Raw genomic sequence first — 21522 nt, 5'->3', positions numbered from 1 at the left:
TTGAGCACGGATCTCGAAACGTTGATATGATCGAACATTGAATAATGATCGACTATCAACACAAATTTCGGACGCAACTAGCGGAAACTGAGCCGAGCTCTGCGCTAGCGTTCTGCGAGAAACATCGAGACAATCGCTCTCGGATTTTCGATGCAAATAGCGGTAACTGATCTGAGCTCTGCGCTAGCATCCTGAAAAATTCCCAAACGGTTCCGCGAGAAACTTTCAAACGATTCCGCGAAAAACTCGTTCAATCTTATTAAACCTTATCGATTTAAGGTTTTTTACGAACTCCTCGGTATAGAATTTTTTATTAGGTAGACTTTTCTGTTAGGTAGAATTTCTCTTAGGTAGGATTTTCCATTAGAGTTTTCGGATAGGTAGGGTTTTTAAATATTTTGTCACTTCTTTTTTTTTTAATTCTTTGCTGTCAATAAATTTTGGAACTTTTGCTTTGGCAGTTAGTTTGTAGTTTATCGATGACAAAGATAATGATAAGACTTCGGGTGGGCAAACAGCAAGATTCTCTTTCAAAAAACGGAAGATGTTTCTTGCATAAATTATGAAAAAGTTTGAACGTTTAGACGTTTAAATGTTTAGATTAATAAATTTCACTAATAAAATATTACTACTTTTTGAATTATAAAAGATACTTTCAATTATAAATAAAAAATCGTATTGTTCAGCTCTTTTTAACTAAAGTTTTACATTATTCATAAAACTTTTATTCATTAAACGTTTAAATGATTTTATTGGCATATTATTGACATATTGATATATTATTTTTATTTTGTATATCTTGTATATTATTTCGATGGAATACAGGATAATATATTAAGAAAAATTGTAATAAGCTAAATGTCCCAATGGCTGTGGATATGTCTCAATCTTTGAAAATATATATAAATAGTGTGCTTTTGCTATTATGAAAATGTTTCTACATGCGTTTAAAATGCAGAGCGGTTCTATCTTCGTGCGAGTATTATCTTTGTTCTATTATAACAAAGACGCATCGGGAATGCCGTATAAAGTCTCGCGCAAAAATAATTAATCGTGGATTTTCGCGAGTGAAAATTGTGTTCCTTTACTGAGGGGAGGAGGCGGCCCAAGAAGGGCATCAGGCATCAGCGGAGCAACATTGAGGTATTTATTGTTTATATATTATCTATGATTTCTAAATTATTACATTGAAAATAGTTGAAATATTCAGTAAAATATTTATTTCATTAATTTTATTTGTATTATTGTTATTTTAAACAGTTAAATTTTTGAAAAATTTTTATTAGCTGTTTGGTTAAAAGACAAATAAAATATTTGATATGCGTAATTATTTTTTGGATACAAATTATTGTAAATGCTGTTATAATTTGGTTAATATTTTTACAGATCAATTTTGCAGAACAGAACGACAACTTTATTGCTGCGCATTATGTTGGTGAGTAAGTAATATACATAAAATTTAAAAATGTAAAGGAGAAACAGCAGTTATTGTTTATGTAGCAATTGATACGACAATTGATATAGTCAACCTGGTTTTTATAACGTTTTACAATTTTTTTTTTATTGGGTATTATGAAAAATTAGAAATTTAATACACACTCGAGTAAAACTTTTACATAGTCAAACAATATCAGTACTTTATATATTATCTGCGTGCAATTTATAATTCATGCGCAAAGTTTATTTTAATTTGCGTTTGCATTTCGTATAATGTAACAAATTATCAATATAATTTTCAAAAGTAAAGACTAAAGTTTTGTTCGGTGTGTATCTAAGCACGAATTTTTGAAAATTAATTCTTCGCTATAGTTGATGCGAAGAATCCACAGCTGGTACAAATTGTAACACCTCATTGTCAGCTATTAAGTACAATTATTTGTTATACAAATATTGTATTATAAACCTTTATTTATATATTTAAATGTATGCATAATTAGTAATGCATACATTATCAGTTACTATATGTACGAATCATTGATAATATTTTTATAGTTTTTTAATTATAATAATCTACTTTACAAATACAACATGCTCGAATTTTCTAATCTTTATTTATGTTTTGAAATTTCTGAAGTATTTGATATCTTTTTTTTTCAAATATTATAATTGTGTATAGAAAATATGAGGTGAGCATCAATAAAGATATAAAGTAGAATATTGAGTTTCCGAATTTTTTATAGTCGTTAGTCATCACTTTCATCAATAGTTTGTCCGATTACAGGAACATTTCCGAAATCGGCGTTATACATGTATTGAATTAAATCGGCTATACGATTCGCGTAACCGTATTCGTTGTCGTACCTGTAGAAAAATTAAAATTTTAGGAATCTAATCAGTATTAATGCAATTTTTGCGGCCAAGAAAATTGAAAATTTTACTTATACATTAAGTATGGGAGAGATATAGATTGCACTTTAAGTATTATGAAATATATATTAGGAATCATAAATCGAGTTTTATGATTATTAATTATATTAATACCAAGCGACGATCTTGATGAAAGTGCTAGTCTGCGGAATGCCCGCTTGGGCGTCGAACACACAGGAATATGTAGTATGATTGAAATCTGACGACACACAATCTTCCTCTGTGTATCCTAGCACATTTTTCAGTTTCCCTTCGGATGCTTCTTTCATCGTTTTTTTCACTTCTTCATACGTCGTTGGTTTATTGACCCTGAAGTGATATCGTAGAAATTAGAAGTAGCTCTAATTGTACGTACAGACACATTTAGTCATCAAACATCTTCGTTTAATTTTTAGTCTATAAACTTTTTAAGAAAATATCTATTTGCTTAAAGAAGTCATATTATTTCCTATAAAACATAATGTTCTGTCACAAATTACTTGAATGTCATATCGCATAATGAAACGTTGGGAATTGGTACTCTAAACGCTATAGCTGAAATCTTGCCCTTGAGTTCGGGGATAATTTTCGCAAATGATTTGGCTGCACCGGTTGCGGTTGGGATGATATTTTGGAGAGCGCCTCTACCGTCTCTCCATAATGTGGTAGGCCGAAGCTGCGATAAAATATATTTATGCAAATCAAAATTAAAATAACAGTTATTCACAAACTAATTAAATCCCGTACAAGCGCGAATCAAAAATTAAAAAAGACATTTTAGAAATATTCTATCATGTGACAAATGCAGTAATTAAGTAAGGCAGTTTATTGAGTCGAGTGACCTTTTCTATCGGACCATCCACGGTATTTTGAGTTGCTGTCATCGCGTGTATGCTTGTTATCATAGCCTCGAGAACCTCGAAATTATCATGCATGATTTTAACGATTGGAGCTGCACAGTTTGTGGTGCAAGATGTAGCAGACACCACTCTGTCTTTTTTGGGGCTATAACATGTATGATTAACTCCAAAAACAAGCATCGGCGCATCGACCGACGGTGCCGTGATAATGATTCTTTTCGCACCGCCATCAATGTGAAGCTGTAAAGAAATATCATACAATTTTATATGTTTTTTTGAAATTTATTGAATAATTTAATTTAAAAAAAAAATATAGTAGAATGCTATCAAAAATTCTAACATAATCTAATCAGATCTATTTAAATGTCATATAATGTTGTAACTGGTAATATAAAAAAACAAATATTTTTTTGTTTTAATTTCTGGTGGATCGATAATTTTATAAATTTAAAATCTTGTAACTCTAAAGAAATACGAAGAAAGATATTAATTTAGTATTTTACGCTTGCTTTCTCCAAAGTTGTGAATGCTCCGCTAGCTTCTATAACATAATTCACTCCCATATCCTTCCATCGTATTTTCCCTGGTTGTTTTTCTTGCGACGTAGCAATTCTTGTCTCTCATTGAATGATCCAAATACGTTCATAATGTTTTATTGCACAAAGAATTATTTACATATTAAATTCTATTTTCAAGTGTTATGCAAAATAAAAACAATACAGAATGTCTTCGGGTCTGAAGATTGAAATGTAACATAATCAATAATGTAACATAAATCAATGTTTTTTAAACAGAGAGTTATTTTCAACATTAAGAATTATGCGCAATTATTTTTACTCTTTTTATGCTTTATAAAATATTAAATTTTGAAGTCTTTTTAAAATAAAAAATTTACTGACTAAATAAATTAAATTCCAAGTTTCTTTATTGTATTTTTGAAGTATGTGGGAAAGCTAAATATTTACCATTACCAATAATTATAAATTCCCTGTCACATGCCACATGCAAAGGAAATGGCCCATGAGTAGAGTCGTATTTAAAAAGATATATCATATATTCAGTCGAAAGGAATGGATCGTTGATTAGTTTCACCTGAGATATTTATCAATGTAATGTTACGTCAATCAAGTTTTTATTCATACATGAATATTTCTATACGTTTGTTATATTTCATGCATTCAGAAACTTACTTCAATCCGTTTTTCGAGGCAAACTCGAAGACACATTCTTCCTATTCTGCCAAAACCGTTAATTCCTACAACTGCCATGACTTAATTGTTGCTTCGACAATATTTACCAGTTCTTATTTAAAAGAATTTAAAAATGTTGAATGACATTTTCTTTTAACCGTTTCTGTGCAATTCAAACGGTAAATAATGCGAAGCTTAGTACAAAACTTTGAAAGGGGAAAAGTTGTACGTTATGATTTTGTTATTTAATTTTATTATCCACTCTTAAAAAAGGCATGAGAAGTCGATAGTCGAATGTATCGAAATCTCGAAAGTATCGAAGTGTATTGTTGCAGTTTTATCGCGACGCTGATTGGTTATCTCAATGTCATATGCGAAAAATATATTTTGTTATAATTTAATAATTATATAATATTATTTATTATATGTTATCGGGGCCTATAACTCGGAAACTATACGAGATAGAAGATCGGACCATAGGACCTTATTGGCAGGATATCGAGAGATCTTTCAATCCTTCCAGGCGGTTTTTCGAAATTCTTATGGTTAATTCAACCATAATGGATTATGGTAGATCCAACCATAATTTTATGGTTACACTCAAAAAAATATTTCGCTGATGTAGTTAGATTTCTAGATATCGCATCAAGAATGTATCGCTATTTTTCGTATCTGTGAAAACATTGTTTGTCACATATAGAATTTATAGCAGTAATGTTCTAGCAATAGCTTCTGAAAAATTTAGGTACCATTGCTAAATGTTATTCATTGCATGATCTAACACGTGATTGATCTTATATAGATAGCCGCTTTAGAGAAACTTTCTTTTTAAAGTTCACAAACAATACAGATATATATTCTGTTTCTGTCATCTAAACTGATTAAGTAATTACATATGCAATATCACAACAGTTGCTAATCATTTATCTGTTTTAGTTAATTTTTTACACCTAGAAAATTTTAGCTATTATTGCAAGATCATTTTTTTGAGTGTAATTTAACCATAATGGATTATGGTAGATCCAACCATAATTTAATGCTGATGTCCTTGCAATGCCATATTCTTGAGCGAATTCTAAGACAATCTTTTCTTTCGCAAAATTTCGTCCGAAGTTTAGTTTTTGAGTTATAATTGAAAATACACTCACCCGAAAAAAAAGCGGTACACTGAAAATGTGGGAAAAATTCATCAAATTTCAACTGACGATAACTTCGTAAATAATAAAGATAGAAAGTTCTATAAAATATGGAAATGAAGCTAAAAATCTCTACTTTAAGAATCAATTTATTTCAATGTTGCAAAATAAATTTATTGAAAATGGCGGATGACAAAGCGCGAGCATGCAAAATTGAAAAATAATGGTTCGAGTTTGCGACGGTGCACGGTATAAACAAAAAATTGTAGCTTATTGGGATCAAAAGCGTACGAAAGTACAGAGTCTCCTCTTTAAAATGCTTTTTTATGCATCTCGATACGATGATTTTTCGCCGAGAGATTCGCATTTGAAGAAAAAGGCAGATTCTTACTTCAAATGCGAATCTCTCAGCGAAAAATCATCGTATCGAGATGCATAAAAAAGCATTTTAAAGAGGAGACTCTGTACTTTCGTACGCTTTTGATCCCAATAAGCTACAATTTTTTGTTTATACCGTGCACCGTCGCAAACTCGAACCATTATTTTTCAATCAATTGTTTTGCATCCGAAGGAGATGTCTGCAGATCTTTTGTGATTTCTTCGCCCTGACTTTTTGTTTATGCTCGACCGCACATTGCGAGAAGAGTGCTTGATTTCTCTTGATCTTTTTCTTTCGAGACGCGTTACTTATTCGTACGACTTCGTCAAAGTAAACAATAATTAATCTTTTCGCATTGAAATTATTGGTCAATTATGGCGACGATAAGTCCTGAAAAAGCTGCTCAAGTTGTAGCGTTAATTGAAGATGGGAGAAGTCGAAGGTACGTTGCTGAGGCACTTGATTTATCAGTGTCAATCGTGCAACGTGCTTATGCTAGGTACTTGGAGACTAATTCTGTCCAAAGAAGACCTGGTTCGGGACGTCCTCGTTGTACGAATGAAAACGATGACCGATTTATTGTTTTAAATTCATTAAGAGACAGACATCGAACGGCTGTTCAAATTCGAAACAATTTAAGAGATGTCCGCGAATGTAATGTATCCGTTGACACTATTCGAAACAGATTAGCGGAACACGGTCTTTTTCCGCGCAGGCCAGCAAATGTACCTTCGCTTATGCGTCGCCATCGCGTAACTCGACTCAATTTTGCTGTCGAGCATGCAGGCTGGACATATGCAGAATGGAGTACCGTTCTTTTTAGCGACGAATCTCGTTTTTGTCTGTATTCTTCAGACGGACGAGAACGAGTATACCGTCGCGTTGGAGAACGATTTGCAGACTGTACTGTAAGTGAGAGGCCTAGAAGTAAGAATCTGCCTTTTTCTTCAAATGCGAATCTCTCGGCGAAAAATCATCGTATCGAGATGCATAAAAAAGCATTTTAAAGAGGAGACTCTGTACTTTCGTACGCTTTTGATCCCAATAAGCTACAATTTTTTGTTTATACCGTGCACCGTCGCAAACTCGAACCATTATTTTTCAATTTTGCATGCTCGCGCTTTGTCATCCGCCATTTTCAATAAATTTATTTTGCAACATTGAAATAAATTGATTCTTAAAGTAGAGATTTTTAGCTTCATTTCCATATTTTATAGAACTTTCTATCTTTATTATTTACGAAGTTATCGTCAGTTGAAATTTGATGAATTTTTCCCACATTTTCAGTGTACCGCTTTTTTTTCGGGTGAGTGTAGTTAGCCACTTCGACCACGAGTCCGATACAACGGACGGGCAGAGATGGCGCAACGCGTCAATAGACTATATAACCTTCCTAAATAGAGACCAATAACTCTCCTAAACAGTCAATATTATTGTACAATTGATATTGCACAATATTATTGAACGTTTGAAGTTTGTATTATTAGTGCATTGTCTATACAATATTGTACCATTATTATTCACCGTCTAGGAGGGCTATAACGCAACATTTGAAAGTGAGATATTTGATAACGCGAGTTTTACATAATTGATAAATAAATTAAAAATACAACGCCGAAGTAGTGCTTATGGTGTGATTAAATATTAGTCTCATGACGCGTTGCGCTGTTTCTGCTTGCTCGTTGTATCGGGCTCGCAAGTGGCTAACTATTTTCAATTACAGCTCGATAACCAATCTTTGGAAAACATTTTGCAAAACGAAAAATCGTCTTAGAATTCGACCAAGTATATGGCATTGTAAAAATATCAGGTTGTTTTGAATCACCCTGTATATACATATATACATAGAGAATTATATTATATCGTTGAGCTCTATAACATACTGGAGAGAGCCTTCCCATAAGAGTCAATGTGTAGTTTTTTCGGGTCAAGGAGGGCAATAATAGTCGGGGGGGAATAGTCTGTACTCCTTCCACATTTACACCATGTATTGGTGGGGATGAGACAGATACCCTCGGCAATATTAAACTCTCTCTTTCTACAGTGTCCATCCCCACTTTTTCAAAACTTACTTCAGTATGTTAGAGAGTTCAATGTATTATATATATTCTAGAATTTTTTTTTTAACATGTTTTAACACCTACCAAACCGATTGTTGATAAATTTCTGTTCTGCATCGATCGGGTAATTTTTTCCTTGTAGCGTAAACGTGAAAAGTGAAAACTTTCACGTTTCCTAACGATCACATATCCTGACCACGTGGATTATACGAGCTCCACGTGTTGAGATACTTGATTATTTTTCGTATACAAAAAAATCGGTTTAGCAGGAAACGCGTTAAAAAGAAAATTGTAGAATAATTTGAAATACAAATAAACACTAATTGTAAGCTTTATTTAACTTACCGTTCACGAAATTTTTCCGACATCTGATTTGTAACAAGCAAATGTTCAGTTTTTTTATGTAATATCATATATGATATTTCATAAAATTTTTTGCATACCATACTAATCTCTGATAAAGTATACACATCGCAGAAATTGAAAATTTTTATTAGTAGCTCATTCGGGAGAATGTAGAAAAAAGACATATTTGTTTTTCTAATGATCGTCACCACGTGAGAATATGGATAGTCACCGATGTTCATCCCACTGAACACAATACTATACTATAACTTAGGGTCGAAGTTAGAGAATTGTTAGAACCAGTAATGCAACTCGAACTGGTCAACGCCGGAAACACCGTAGTGGAGGGGGCATGCACGTAACCGAGAACGCGTGTATGTGGTTACGTAGAACACTTGGCGCAGTTTTTCAAAGATATTGACAGCAAGAAATAAAATCAATAACGATTATAACAATAGTTTAATGAAATTTTTACAATTATGGTTATATAGAACGTATTGTTAACTTTAAAGTGATTCAAGTGTGACAGTCTTGGTTAAAACTAATGCTTTTATAAGGGGATATGGGTTAAGAAATTTTCATTTGTATACACGAAACTTTTAGCTATGATTGTCCGAAATATTGCAGTTTAATATGTGTATTAAATTGTACACTATGCATTGTCGTAAATGTAACAACATTGTGTCGATTTATTTATGAATTTATAACCTGTAAGGTAAAGCACTCAGTTCATACATTCTAGCATTAGAAAAATGTAAATACATAAATATTTGCTGATAATGTATTGGCATCATATTCATATCTTTATAATAAAATAGTAACAGTGTTAAGGATAAAAATATAAATATTATAAAGTATTAATATATATTAATAGAATTTTAAAAATATATGAATTTTAAATATTTTTATAACGCGCAGTAAATATTATTCATTATTTTCTATTAATTACGTAATTAATTATGTATAAAATTTTCTTTTTGTAAATTTAAATGAGAATATAGTGAAATAAATCTCACGATAATACTTTGTTATTTTATCTTTCTTGGTTTTTATATATTGAGAATTTTATCGTTTAAAAATTTTGTTAAAATAGGTAGACAGGATTTCGTATTTATCCGTCCCACAAGTTGCCATCTGTTGTAAATTCCGTAATCACGAAATTTGAATGAGCTAGACCGGACTGGTACTTTGCTTGACTTCACGGAATATATCATTAAAGCATTAATCTTACCAATTTTGTTCCATTAAAACCGTATTTTTTTACGCTTTTCATTCTCGGGATCATCAAGATTTTTTTTCATACGATACGTTGAGAAATGATGAAAAATGCAAATATATAAAACGTGCTTAAAGCAACCATGCCACATACAAAGATTTACTATTTATTTTTTCACTTCATCACACAAAGTATAAAATTTTTCTTTATACATTTAAAACATAATAAAAGAAAAATTGTTAATCAACACTTTTTATTTAAAAAAATTGCTTAAAATGTATCTTTTGTCGCGAAAACCAACTTCATTAAAATCATATTGAAATAAATTATAGCCTGTAGCAATATACAGATGGGCGCTATCAAATTGTATAGAATGTATTACGGGCTCTTTATGCCGAATCTTATATCTCTAAAAATTTTTAAAATATTTAATAATAGGTTACTATTAAAGTACAAGATACATAAAATTTGAAAGTGATACAAACTTGAATGTAAGCATTTTGTCTCTGATCCCATAGAAGAACTTTATCATTAATCGTCCCCGTCATAATAGTGTATAGATTATCTGTTGTAAAACATGTTAATATTTTATTTTTGGATGAACAATTCCATGTACGTACAAATTCGGATGTTCTGAAATCACAGTAGTGAATATAACTAATTGAATGGCCAATTAATATTAACACAATATGATTTATTACCTTATATCCATTTTTTTAATATTATAATCATAACACATTAGAATAGTGTGAGGATCCTCCCATAGTAGTTGGAAAGCACCAGGTTTATAACAATAATTTGAACAATCTTCTGTTTTATCTATTACGGAATTTCTAAAATTCCTTTAGATTAGTGTTTGTTGCATATTATTTCAAATATACGACTACATATAAAAACCTAAAAAACTAAAGACATGAGACCAAACTCCTGTCCTTTGCTTCTTTGAGCTGCATAACATACTGAAATGAGTCTTTCCTATAAGAACTAATGTGTACTTTGTGATCAAAAGATTGCAACAGTAGACGGAGATATCTGTCTTTCTTTCACATTTACTACCAATATGGTGGAGGATATTAAAACCAAAACAGACATGAGACACATTTCTCCATCTAATAGCGTTTTCGAATGAACGAAATTTGATCGACCCAAGATTGATTAATGACGTCATTGCACCACCGTCTGCATCAATAAAAGACTTGAATTCATAGTAAAATAGTAATTAATCAAGCTTGAGTCGATCAAAATCCATTAAATCGTAAACATTATAATGTATCTCTCTTTTTTCCACAATGACCACCACGGCTCTTTTTGGCACACACCAGAAGCTGCGTTCCGAAATTCACTACCAATGTTGGAAATCTATAATTTTCGTTACGTATATTGTAGATTTTTAATACTGGCAATGAATTTCGGAACGCAACCATAATGTTATATAGTTCACTAATGCCCATTTTCACCAATGTTGATTAATTTTAATCTCGGTTCAACTTACTCTTTATCTTTTTCTAAGAATTAGAAAAAGATGAAGAATAAGTTGAACCAAAATTAAAATTAATCTACGTTGGTGGAACCGAGCATAAGTTATAATTATGAACTATAGTCACTAAATCGGATCATGTAATGATGTATATCAGCGCTCGGAATTAGTTGCACATTTCGGGCCGATTTCCGAGACGACGCCTCCTGTTCCCCCACTACCGCCCGGCCGCTGGAGCCCGAGCCGCCGATAGCTCTGGCTCAGGAGCGTTTTATATTAGAAATAGGCTGGATTGTTTAGGCATCTTTCAGGAAATCGTAACATTTTCTTCATTACATAAATAATGTTTATTTTTATTAATACATAATATATATATTTAATTATTAATGAAAATAAACATTATTTATGTAATAAAGAAAATATTACTATTTTCTGAAAGGTACCTCAACAACCCAGCTTATTTCTTATATAAAACGCTCCTGCGCCAGAGCTATCGGCGGCTCGGCCGCCAGCAGCCGGGCGGTAGTGGGGGAACAGGAGGCGTCGTCTCGGAAATCGGCTCGAAATGTGCAACTAATTCCGAGCGCTGATGTATATGATCATATAGGGATGTATGTATATGTATATAGTGTTTATATTAACATAGGTATTCATAGTCCGTTTTTATATTTAAGATTGCTTAAGTATTGTCTTAAAATTTTATGAACCAATTAAAAAACCATATTAGTATTTTAAGACGACGATAACGATGATTTAAGACGATCTTAAATATAAGAAATGACTATGAATACCGGCCATAGTCAATGTTTAATCGAACACTTGTAGAAAACGATTAATTAATTAAAACATAACTTACCTGTCACCTATATCATAAATTAGAAGCGACGATAAGTATTCAGGATTTTTTGTATAAATACTAACAGCAAATTTTGTTCCAGTTGGATCAAATAACATTGATTGCACCTTGCATTCATTATTGTAAGATATTTGCCTTTTTTTCTCTAAATATGAATACTCTTCATACGAATTTTCATGTGTATATTTTTGTATCTGAACAAAACCAGACTTTTCACTTGCTATATTAACATAATATTATTGCAAATTTTTTAAATCTTACCTTTATTGAATTTGAAGAACCTGATATAATATGTTGCGATGTTGCATCTATGTGTCTAATGTCATCGTGTACATTGTAATGTGTTATTAATTTTTTAATATAATTTTCTTCATGTAGTGATCCAATTTTCCAGTGCCTGATACTACCATCTCTGTAAGAATTTTTGTCAGAAATAAAAAAAAGAAATAAATATAAGACAATGTCATAAATATAAATACTCACTTGTGGCCACTTATAATTTTATTATTGCAATAAACAAAATCTCTAAATTTAGAACCGCTATGTACTGTAGCCATTTTACCCATTTTAATGGTACCGTTATTTGCGCGGTTATAAGCAAGAAGACTATGCTTATTACAAAGCAAAACTGCATTTTTAGTTATTTGTAGGCGTTTTCTAGTGTCTACAAATAAGTTTATGTGATTGTATTTATGTATATTACTTATTCTACATATTTTATTTATCCAGTTGTAATGCGTAATAAATTGAGAAATACAAGATAATTGTGGTTTACATCTATAAAAGAAAATAAGATATATAAAATAATTATAGAATATATAGAATAATATTTTATATACAGGGTGACTCAAAACAATCTGATGTCCTTGCAATGCCATATTCTTGAGCGAATTCTAAGACGATCTTTTTTTTCGCAAATTTTCGAAGTTTAATTTTCGAGTTATAATTGAAAATAGTTAGCCACTTCGACTACGAGTCCAATACAACGAATAGGCAGAAATGGCGCAACGCGTCAATAGACTATATAACCCTCCTAAACAGAGACTAATAACTCTCCTAAACAGTCAATATTATTGTACAATGTTTGATATTGCACAATATTATTGAACGTTTGAAGTTTGTATTATTAGTGCATTGTCTATACAATATTGTACAATTATTATTCACCGTCTAGGGGGGCTATAACGTAACGCTTGAAAGTGAGATATTCGATAACGCGAGTTTTACATAACTGACAAATAAACTAAAAATATAAAGCCGAAGTAGTGCTTATGGTGTGATTAAATATTAGTCTCATAACGCGTTGCGCTGTTTCTGCTTGTCCGTATCGGGCTCGTAAGTGGCTAACTATTTTCAATTACAGCTCGATAACCAATCTTTGGAAAACATTTTGCAAAACGAAAAATCGTCTTAGAATGCGACCAAGTATATGGCATTGTAAGAATATCAGGTTGTTTTGAATCACCCTGTATATACATATATACATAGAGAATTATATTATATCGTAGAGCTCTATAACATACTGGAGAGAGCCTTCCCATAAGAGCCAATGTGTAGTTTTCGGGCCATGGAGAGCAATAACAGCCGGGGGGTGTCTGCACTCCTTCCACGTTCACACCATGTATTGGTGGGGATGAGACAGATACCCTCGGCAATATTAAACTCTCTCTTTCGATAGTGGTCCATCCCCACTTTTTCAAAACTTACTCCAGTATGTTAGAGAGTTCAATGTATTATATATATTCTAGAATTTTCTTTTTAACATGTTTTAACACTTACCAAACCGATTGTTGATAAATTTCTGTTCTGCATCGATCGGGTAATTTTTTCCTTGTAGCGTAAACGTAAAAAGTGAAAACTTTCACGTTTTTTAATGATCACATATCCTGACCACGTGGATTATACGAGCTCCACGTGTTGAGATACTTGATTATTTTTCGTAAACAAAAAAATCGGTTTAGCAGGAAACGCGTTAAAAAGAAAATTGTAGAATAATTTGAAATACAAATAAACACTAATTGTAAGCTTTATTTAACTTACCGTTCACGAAATTTTTCCGACATCTGATTTGTAACAAGCAAATGTTCAGTTTTTTTATGTAATATCATATATGATATTTCATAAAATTTTTTGCATACCATACTAATCTCTGATAAAGTATATACATCGCAGAAATTGAAAATTTTTATCAGTAGCTCATTCGGGAGAATGTAGAAAAAAGACATATTTGTTTTTCTAATGATCGTCACCACGTGAGAATATGGATAGTCACCGATGTTTATCCCACTGAACACAATACTATACTAGAACTTAGGGTCGAAGTTAGAGAATTGTTAGAACCAGTAATGCAACTCGAACTGGTCAACGCCGGAAACACCGTAGTGGAGGGGGCATGCACATAACCGAGAACGCGTGTATGTGGTTGCGTAGAACACTTGGCGCAGTTTTTCAAAGATATTGACAGCAAGAAATAAAATCAATAACGATTATAACAATAGTTTAATGAAATTTTAACAATTATGGTTATATAGAACGTATTGTTAACTGTAAAGTGGTTCAAGTGTGACAGTCTTGGTTAAAACTAATGCTTTTATAAGGGGATATGGGTTAAGACATTCTCATTTGTACACACAAAACTTGTAGCTGAGATTGTCCGAAATACTACAGTCTGATATGTATATTAAATTGTAAACTATGCATTGTTGTAAATGTAACAACAATGTGTCAATGTATTTATGAATTTATAACCTGTAAGGTTGAGTACTGAGTTCATACATTCCAGCATTAGAAAGATGTAAATACATAAATATTTGCTGATAATGTATTGGCATCGTATTCATTGTTTTATAATAAAAGAGTAACAGTGTTAGAGATAAAAATATTTATATTATAAAATATTAATATATATTGATGGAATTTTAAGAATATACGAATTTTATTTATTAAAAAATTTAAAAACATGGTAGAAAAAAGATATTTAAGAATTTAAATTTATAAAATTGAAAGTGTTTAGAATTATAAAAAGAGGTGTAGGTACGTTGTTGTATACGTAAAGAGATTGCATTTAAATTTACTATAAAATTTAGATTATAATAAAGCATTATTATTCTACTGATTTTATTCAATATGGATTAAGTTTCATCAAATCAATTTAATTTTATATTTCTTTTAGATTTTATACAAATATAAAAAAGATGTTAATTAAATACATTCTAATTTAAAGTTATTTGTCATTTTGAGAGAATAACTTTGTCAAGAAATTTTAGATATATGGTGTATTATGTAATATTCTGTTTTTTACTGGGTGATGTATTACGCAATATTCCGTTTTTATTGGGTGTAACTTTCCGTTTTTAAAAATGGATGAGATGAGTGACACATGATAAGATAAGATAAAATCAAACTATAAAGATGCAATAGAAGCAAAAATGCAAAAAACAAACTGAAGTGTAACTAACTGAACACATTCTTAAATAAATTTTTAAATTAATCTTACTGAATAAGCTGAAAAATTGCAATAAAATGTCAATATTAATTATTTTTAAATAAATAGTGTTTTATAATAATTAAATATAATTTATGCACAGATACATAATGATTGATTTTATATACAAATATGGAAGTTAATACCAGTAATTAAGTTTTAATGGCAAAATTAAAAGTGTAAGTATATATTAATTCCAGTCATATAAAATTGGTTTATTAGCATGCAGTTTATCTGTTTTCCTTCTATTTCTCTATTTTTTAATAATGTTTCATTTTTTGATTCTTTGTTTTTAGGTATTAGATAAGTTGATATAAATGACATTGAGCATTGTTTGGTTAATAGAATTTCAATTTATTAAGTTTGTTTCCCTAGCTTCAGTGTCTTGATTCTCATTTACAAAGATATTATATAGCCATAGCGGTAATAACTGATAATCGACAATAATAATTGTAATTGTAATAATCGGTAATCAGCAATAATATTAATAATAATAATAATAATAATAATAATAATAATAAAATAATGATAATGACAGTTAATAATAATACTCATCATAATAATACTAATAATAATAATAGCAATCAATGAAATTAATTAATATAGACAATCGCATCGTATGTTTAATCATCGTCCTCATCGTCTCCCGACGTACGGAAATTATCATTATCTTATCTTCTGTGAATCACAGCTATATAAGAGAAATGACTAAGTGATAAAATTATTTATCTATAAACCTGACTAGACAAGATAAACCTTCTTATATTCCTACACGATGCCACTCGTCGCACAGCAATTCGTAGTCTATCGGGTTAACATTTTACACGTACATAAAAACATCCGTCGCACAACAAGCGTGGAAGCGTAGAGAACGTCGCCGAGATCAACGGATTAAGTCGTATTCTCTGAAGCCGCTTAAGAAAATACCCCATATATATAAAAAAGAGCAAACTTTCGTTTACATATCTGCAGTAGTGACAACATAGTAATTTATTATGTCACATTGTCGTAAACGCATGTAGATGTACCTTTAATAACAAAATCAACTGTGACAAATTTATCTACATTATGCTGCCAAAAGTAATGTATTTAACGTTTGCATTTTATTATAATGCAACAGAGTAGAACAGTCGATAAAACGGTGACAATAGATAAAAGAAGACTAATTGAAGAATAATCTTTCAATTTAAAAATCGGAAAATAACAATTTTTATATTCTTTTAATACTGCGTTTATTTTATACTATTATATTATTTTAATACTGCATTATATTTTCTTAATATTGCATTTAAATGAATAATTTGTTTTCCATTGATCGGCGACGATCACGACACGGTCTTTTTTTATATAGGATTCCGAAATTTTGTAAATCAAAAATTTGTATTTTCTTTCTTTAATTTTCTCAGCATTAAATCCGCAATTTAAGGTTGTTTTTTTACAAAAACAATTACATTGTGGTCATTCCGAGTTGATGAAGAACATTTTGTTCGCGTGAAGAGATTCACGTGTGACATAAGCAGAGATGGGAGAAGGAAGGAGGTTTGAGATCTTAACTGTTAAAACCTTGCTGGTGATATGATGTAATTGTTGACGAGATTAAGCTGACAAGTTTATACTGTTCGTAAACGTAAAAAATTTTTTGTCATAAATCGTGAAATGTTATCATAGTTGTATTATTTTTCAAATTTAATAATATATAAATAAAATTTTGTATAATTAAATAATTTTTAATTCTAAGTCTTCTTTAGTAGAGTAGAATAGATGATGATACTTTAGTTTCACATTATCTGGTTTATTTTTATTTTTCAAGAAATTTTTATACTGCTTTCCAGCGAAATGTAATGTTAAATTTACCGATGGTAGTATCTGTGAAAAGAGTCTGTCTACATCACATCACCAAGATGGGACACATCTATGCAAGGATAGCGCAAACACAGTTTTTCTTGGATATTTCCTCGTTTCGCTTTTATTTATATGTACAATTATCTATGACAACCACGATCATAGATGATCGTCGCGACCGATGATCGTATGAAAATAGCAACGACACGTGTTTGATATACAGAATAGAGTAATACACTAGTAACATTAATAGCACTGCTAAATTTCATTTTGCATTTTGTCTCCTCGAAAAAAATTCCTCATATATCTTAATCTGTCAATGTACAACATATTTTGAGCAACCTCTAATGCAACAGAATTTACTGATCTTGAAATGAATGTTATAGCTATTGTAAACAAATTTCATATTGAACACTAAATAAGCAATTTTCTGATGTTATGTAATAAATTATATTGGTGACAATAACTTGACGTAAAAATTAAATAAATCGGTTTAAACTAATTAATAATTGATGACAATAATTTTATGTTCAAAGTTAATTATATTTTTGTCCTTTTAATGTGATTGACAAAATTTAAATGCCGTGGAACACGGTAATATTATTTTTTTTGTTCAAACGATCTGCTTCTTGATTTTCCTCGAAAAGATGTAATGATCGTCTTGTACCCTGATCGATGTTCTAACATAATTTAACACGACAAGCGGCGACATTAGACCCGGCAGTGACAATAACCACTATTAAGTAATCTTGCTGTATAATAGGTTGTATAATAGGAGACACACAGTGATCTCCCGCTTTGTTAATGAGAGTAACTTCCGTCGATTTTCTGAAAGTTAGACAGAATTAAGGTGAGAAAAGTGAACGAGGAATAGTAATTCCCGGTTGTCGATCTCGCATTTCACAACAAGCTCTTATCAGTAGTCGTTGTAGTAGTTATGCTTGGTAGGATCCTGATTAAGCATACTATTAATAGTGAAACTATTGATAGTAACAGTGCTTTTTAATATTAAGTAGAGCTATAAAATTCCAATCGCTTCCGATTATCAGTCTTGACCACCAAGACTATCATCGATTGTGTAGAGCTTATTTTAATTATAGTAACATTATTTGCACTGATATTAATGCTCGTATGAGGCACGCATAAAGCTTCCATTGGACATTAATGACCGAAGTTTATCACCGCAAGGTGAAATATGATCGGATCGGTTCTTTCCCTCGAAACGCATTTTATTTATTCACACACAAAGCTGATTATTAATCTTCTTGAAGAAATCTATCTTTGTGATACTTCCATCTAACCCCAAAAATGAACTGATTGGTAAGACATTTTTTTTGTTTGAATTTTATTAATTAAGCTAGCCAAAACGTTGCATTATATTTTTGCTGTAGAAGATATTCGTGTAGTTTGAGAAATTTCTGGAGAGTAATGTTGTTGACTCCTTTAAGTGCGTTAAGTGCTGAAGTTTGTGAAGAGTATATCGAGTCCGTTCAAGGGGTTAAGCTTCGAGATATAGAATAATGGAATAATGAACGTTATATACATAAGAGATTCACTACGCGAATTTGGCTTTGTAATTCGCCGCCCTGATTTGAGGTGTCGGTCTATCTATTGATCTACCTACCTGACTGATTTATTCGTCTAAAAATATCGCTTACTAAACGAATTTATAAATTCTTAATCCGAAGAGGCCGATATATTCTCAGGTGTGTCTTTCATTATAAGGTTAACATTTGGTACAATTTTATGATGAAAATTATTATTCGTTAGAACTAATTGACTTGAACATTTGATTGATGTTATTTGACTTTTGAATGTTTCATATCGATAAATTAATTGTTCTTTGGTATATGCGAATTGTTTTTCTCTATTTTCTTGATAAGAAGTCACATTCGTGCCAGTAGATAAGTCGAAATAATTATCGTCGTTTGCAACTGTTGATTTTGTAATTAATTTTTATAACATCCGCCTTTAATTAATGAATATTCCATACAAGGAACAAGTAAGATCTCGAGATCATACAAAAACTTTTTGCGTTAATGTACATTTTTTGTTGTGGCGGCGAGACTTTTGTCGATCTTTTGGTTCGTTCGAATAAAGCTATATTGTATCTAGTATACATTCTTCTTCTTTGACAAAATCGATTTTGGTGCTGATTATTTATTAAGTTCGTAAAGTATATGCAGCACTAGTCGAGATTAATCGATCTCATCTCATTAATCAATCTTCATTCACCGATAAACGCCTAGTCATTTTGAGAATCATTCGTCGACTTACACGTATATCGATAATACATTTTATATGTCTACTTATACTGTAATTGAATACTATTTTAAGGGCATAGGGTAAAAAGAATTAAATCCCCTTTTTAATGCAATTATAACTTACTTCGACGATGACGTTAAGATATATACGAAAATAAATTCGTAATATAAAAGTCGAAAGAAATTTTTTAAGATATTAAATTCTTGTTACAGAATGACGCATTTGATATGTTTAATAAATTACATCATTAATTTTTAATTAGATGTTAATGATATTAGAAAAACGTGAAACGTTGCTTGTCAGTCAAATGAATCATAAAGTTACGACACAACGATAGTTACGATAGTATCAAATTATACAAATATTTGAATAAAATAAAATAAAAAATAATAATAATAAAATAAAAATAATAATCGTAAAATCGGGTCTATGAAATCTATTCTGCATGCCTGAGACGATGTCCGCATCTGGCCGCTCTGGGACAACATCAAGAAGAAGAATATAGAACTGTCGCTAACTGACTTCTCTTAAAAAAAGCATGAAAGATCGATACTAGAAATATATTAATTTACAGGGAAAGGGTACGAAAGAATTTTGTAGTTAATTCAACCAAAATTTTGTAGTTGGATCGACCATGATCCATTGTGGTAGATCCAACCATAAGTTTATAGTTGGATCGACCATGATCCATTGTGGTAGATCTAACCATAATTTTATAGTTGGATCGACCATGATCCATTGTGGTAGATTCAACCATAATTTTATAGTTGGATCGACCATGATCCATTGTGGTAGATCCAACCATAATTTTATAGTTGGATCGACCATAATCCATTGTGGTAGATCCAACCATAATTTTATAGTTGGATCCACCATAATCCATTGTGGTAGATCCAACCATAATTTTATAGTTGAATCGACCATGATCCATTGTGGTAGATCCAACCATAATTTTATAGTTGGATCCACCATAATCCATTGTGGTAGATCCAACCATAATTTTATAGTTGGATCGACCATGATCCATTGTGGTAGATCCAACCATAATTTTATAGTTGGATCCACCATAATCCATTGTGGTAGATCCAACCATAATTTTATAATTACTAAATCACTTCGTCCTAATTACCAAATATTTGGTAATAATTACTAAATCACTTCGTCCTAATTACCAAATATTTGGTAATAATTGCTAAATCACTTCGTCCTAATTACCAAATATTTGGTAATAATTACTAAATCACTTCGTCCTAATTACCAAATATTTGGTAATAATTACTAAATCACTTCGTTCTAATTACCAAATATTTGGTAATAATTACTAAATCACTTTGTCCTAGTTACCAAATATTTGATAATAATTACTAAATCACTTCGTCCTAATTACCAAATATTTGGTAATAATTACTAAATCACTTCGTCCTAATTACCAAATATTTGGTAATAATGATTAAATCACTTCGTCCTAATTACCAAATATTTGGTAATTTCTAATAAATATTTACTTGAATAAAAAAATCATTTACTTGATTCTAATGAATATTTACTTGATTCTAATATATATTTACTTAAATCAAAAAAATCATTTACTTGAATCCACTTTTAAAAAAGACATGAAAAATCGATACTCGAATGTATCGAAAGTGTTGTTGACGCTTTTTTACGACGCTGATTGTTATCTTGATTATTCTGGCAGTTTGATAGTTTGAGAGCAAAAGTTATTTTGGCGGTTATTTAAAATTAAAAAAATTTTTTTTAAATATTTAGATTTTATAATTATTAAATCATAATAATAAGTGCGCGCGCGTAGCGCGCGCTTGTATTGTTCTAGTCCACTCTTAAAAAAGGCATGAAAGATCGATACTCGAATGTTTCGAAGGTATTGACGTTTTTCCGCGACGCTGATTGGTTATCGCGATTATTCTGACAGTTTGATAATTTGAGAGCAAAGGTTATTTTGACGATTACTTAAAATATAAATAATTTATTAAATTATTTAGATTTCATAATTATTAAATTATCATAATAAGTGCGCGCGCCTGTATTGTTCTAGTTATTATTAATAT

General features: G+C 30.8%; 1 protein-coding gene across 1 annotated transcript; it reads right to left on the bottom strand.

Moving 5' to 3' along the window:
* Positions 1–519: 519 nt before the first annotated feature.
* LOC105675968 (glyceraldehyde-3-phosphate dehydrogenase-like) lies at positions 520–14321 on the bottom strand. The gene is made up of 13 exons (XM_067349891.1): positions 13906–14321; positions 13645–13790; positions 12349–12642; positions 12127–12277; positions 10234–12059; positions 10018–10165; positions 4397–9941; positions 4172–4298; positions 3710–3825; positions 3189–3446; positions 2847–3022; positions 2482–2676; positions 520–2301 (listed from the first exon to the last, which is right to left on the bottom strand). Exons 7-13 carry the CDS (start codon positions 4472–4474, stop codon positions 2184–2186), a joined length of 1068 nt encoding a protein of 355 aa, XP_067205992.1. The 5' UTR covers positions 4475–9941; positions 10018–10165; positions 10234–12059; positions 12127–12277; positions 12349–12642; positions 13645–13790; positions 13906–14321; the 3' UTR covers positions 520–2183.
* Positions 14322–21522: the final 7201 nt, after the last annotated feature.

Source organism: Linepithema humile, chromosome 2, assembly GCF_040581485.1.
Source record: "Linepithema humile isolate Giens D197 chromosome 2, Lhum_UNIL_v1.0, whole genome shotgun sequence".
NCBI lineage: Eukaryota > Metazoa > Arthropoda > Insecta > Hymenoptera > Formicidae > Linepithema > Linepithema humile.
The sequence above is the reverse complement of the archived record's forward strand: the minus strand, read 5'-3'. Positions and strand labels throughout refer to the sequence as shown.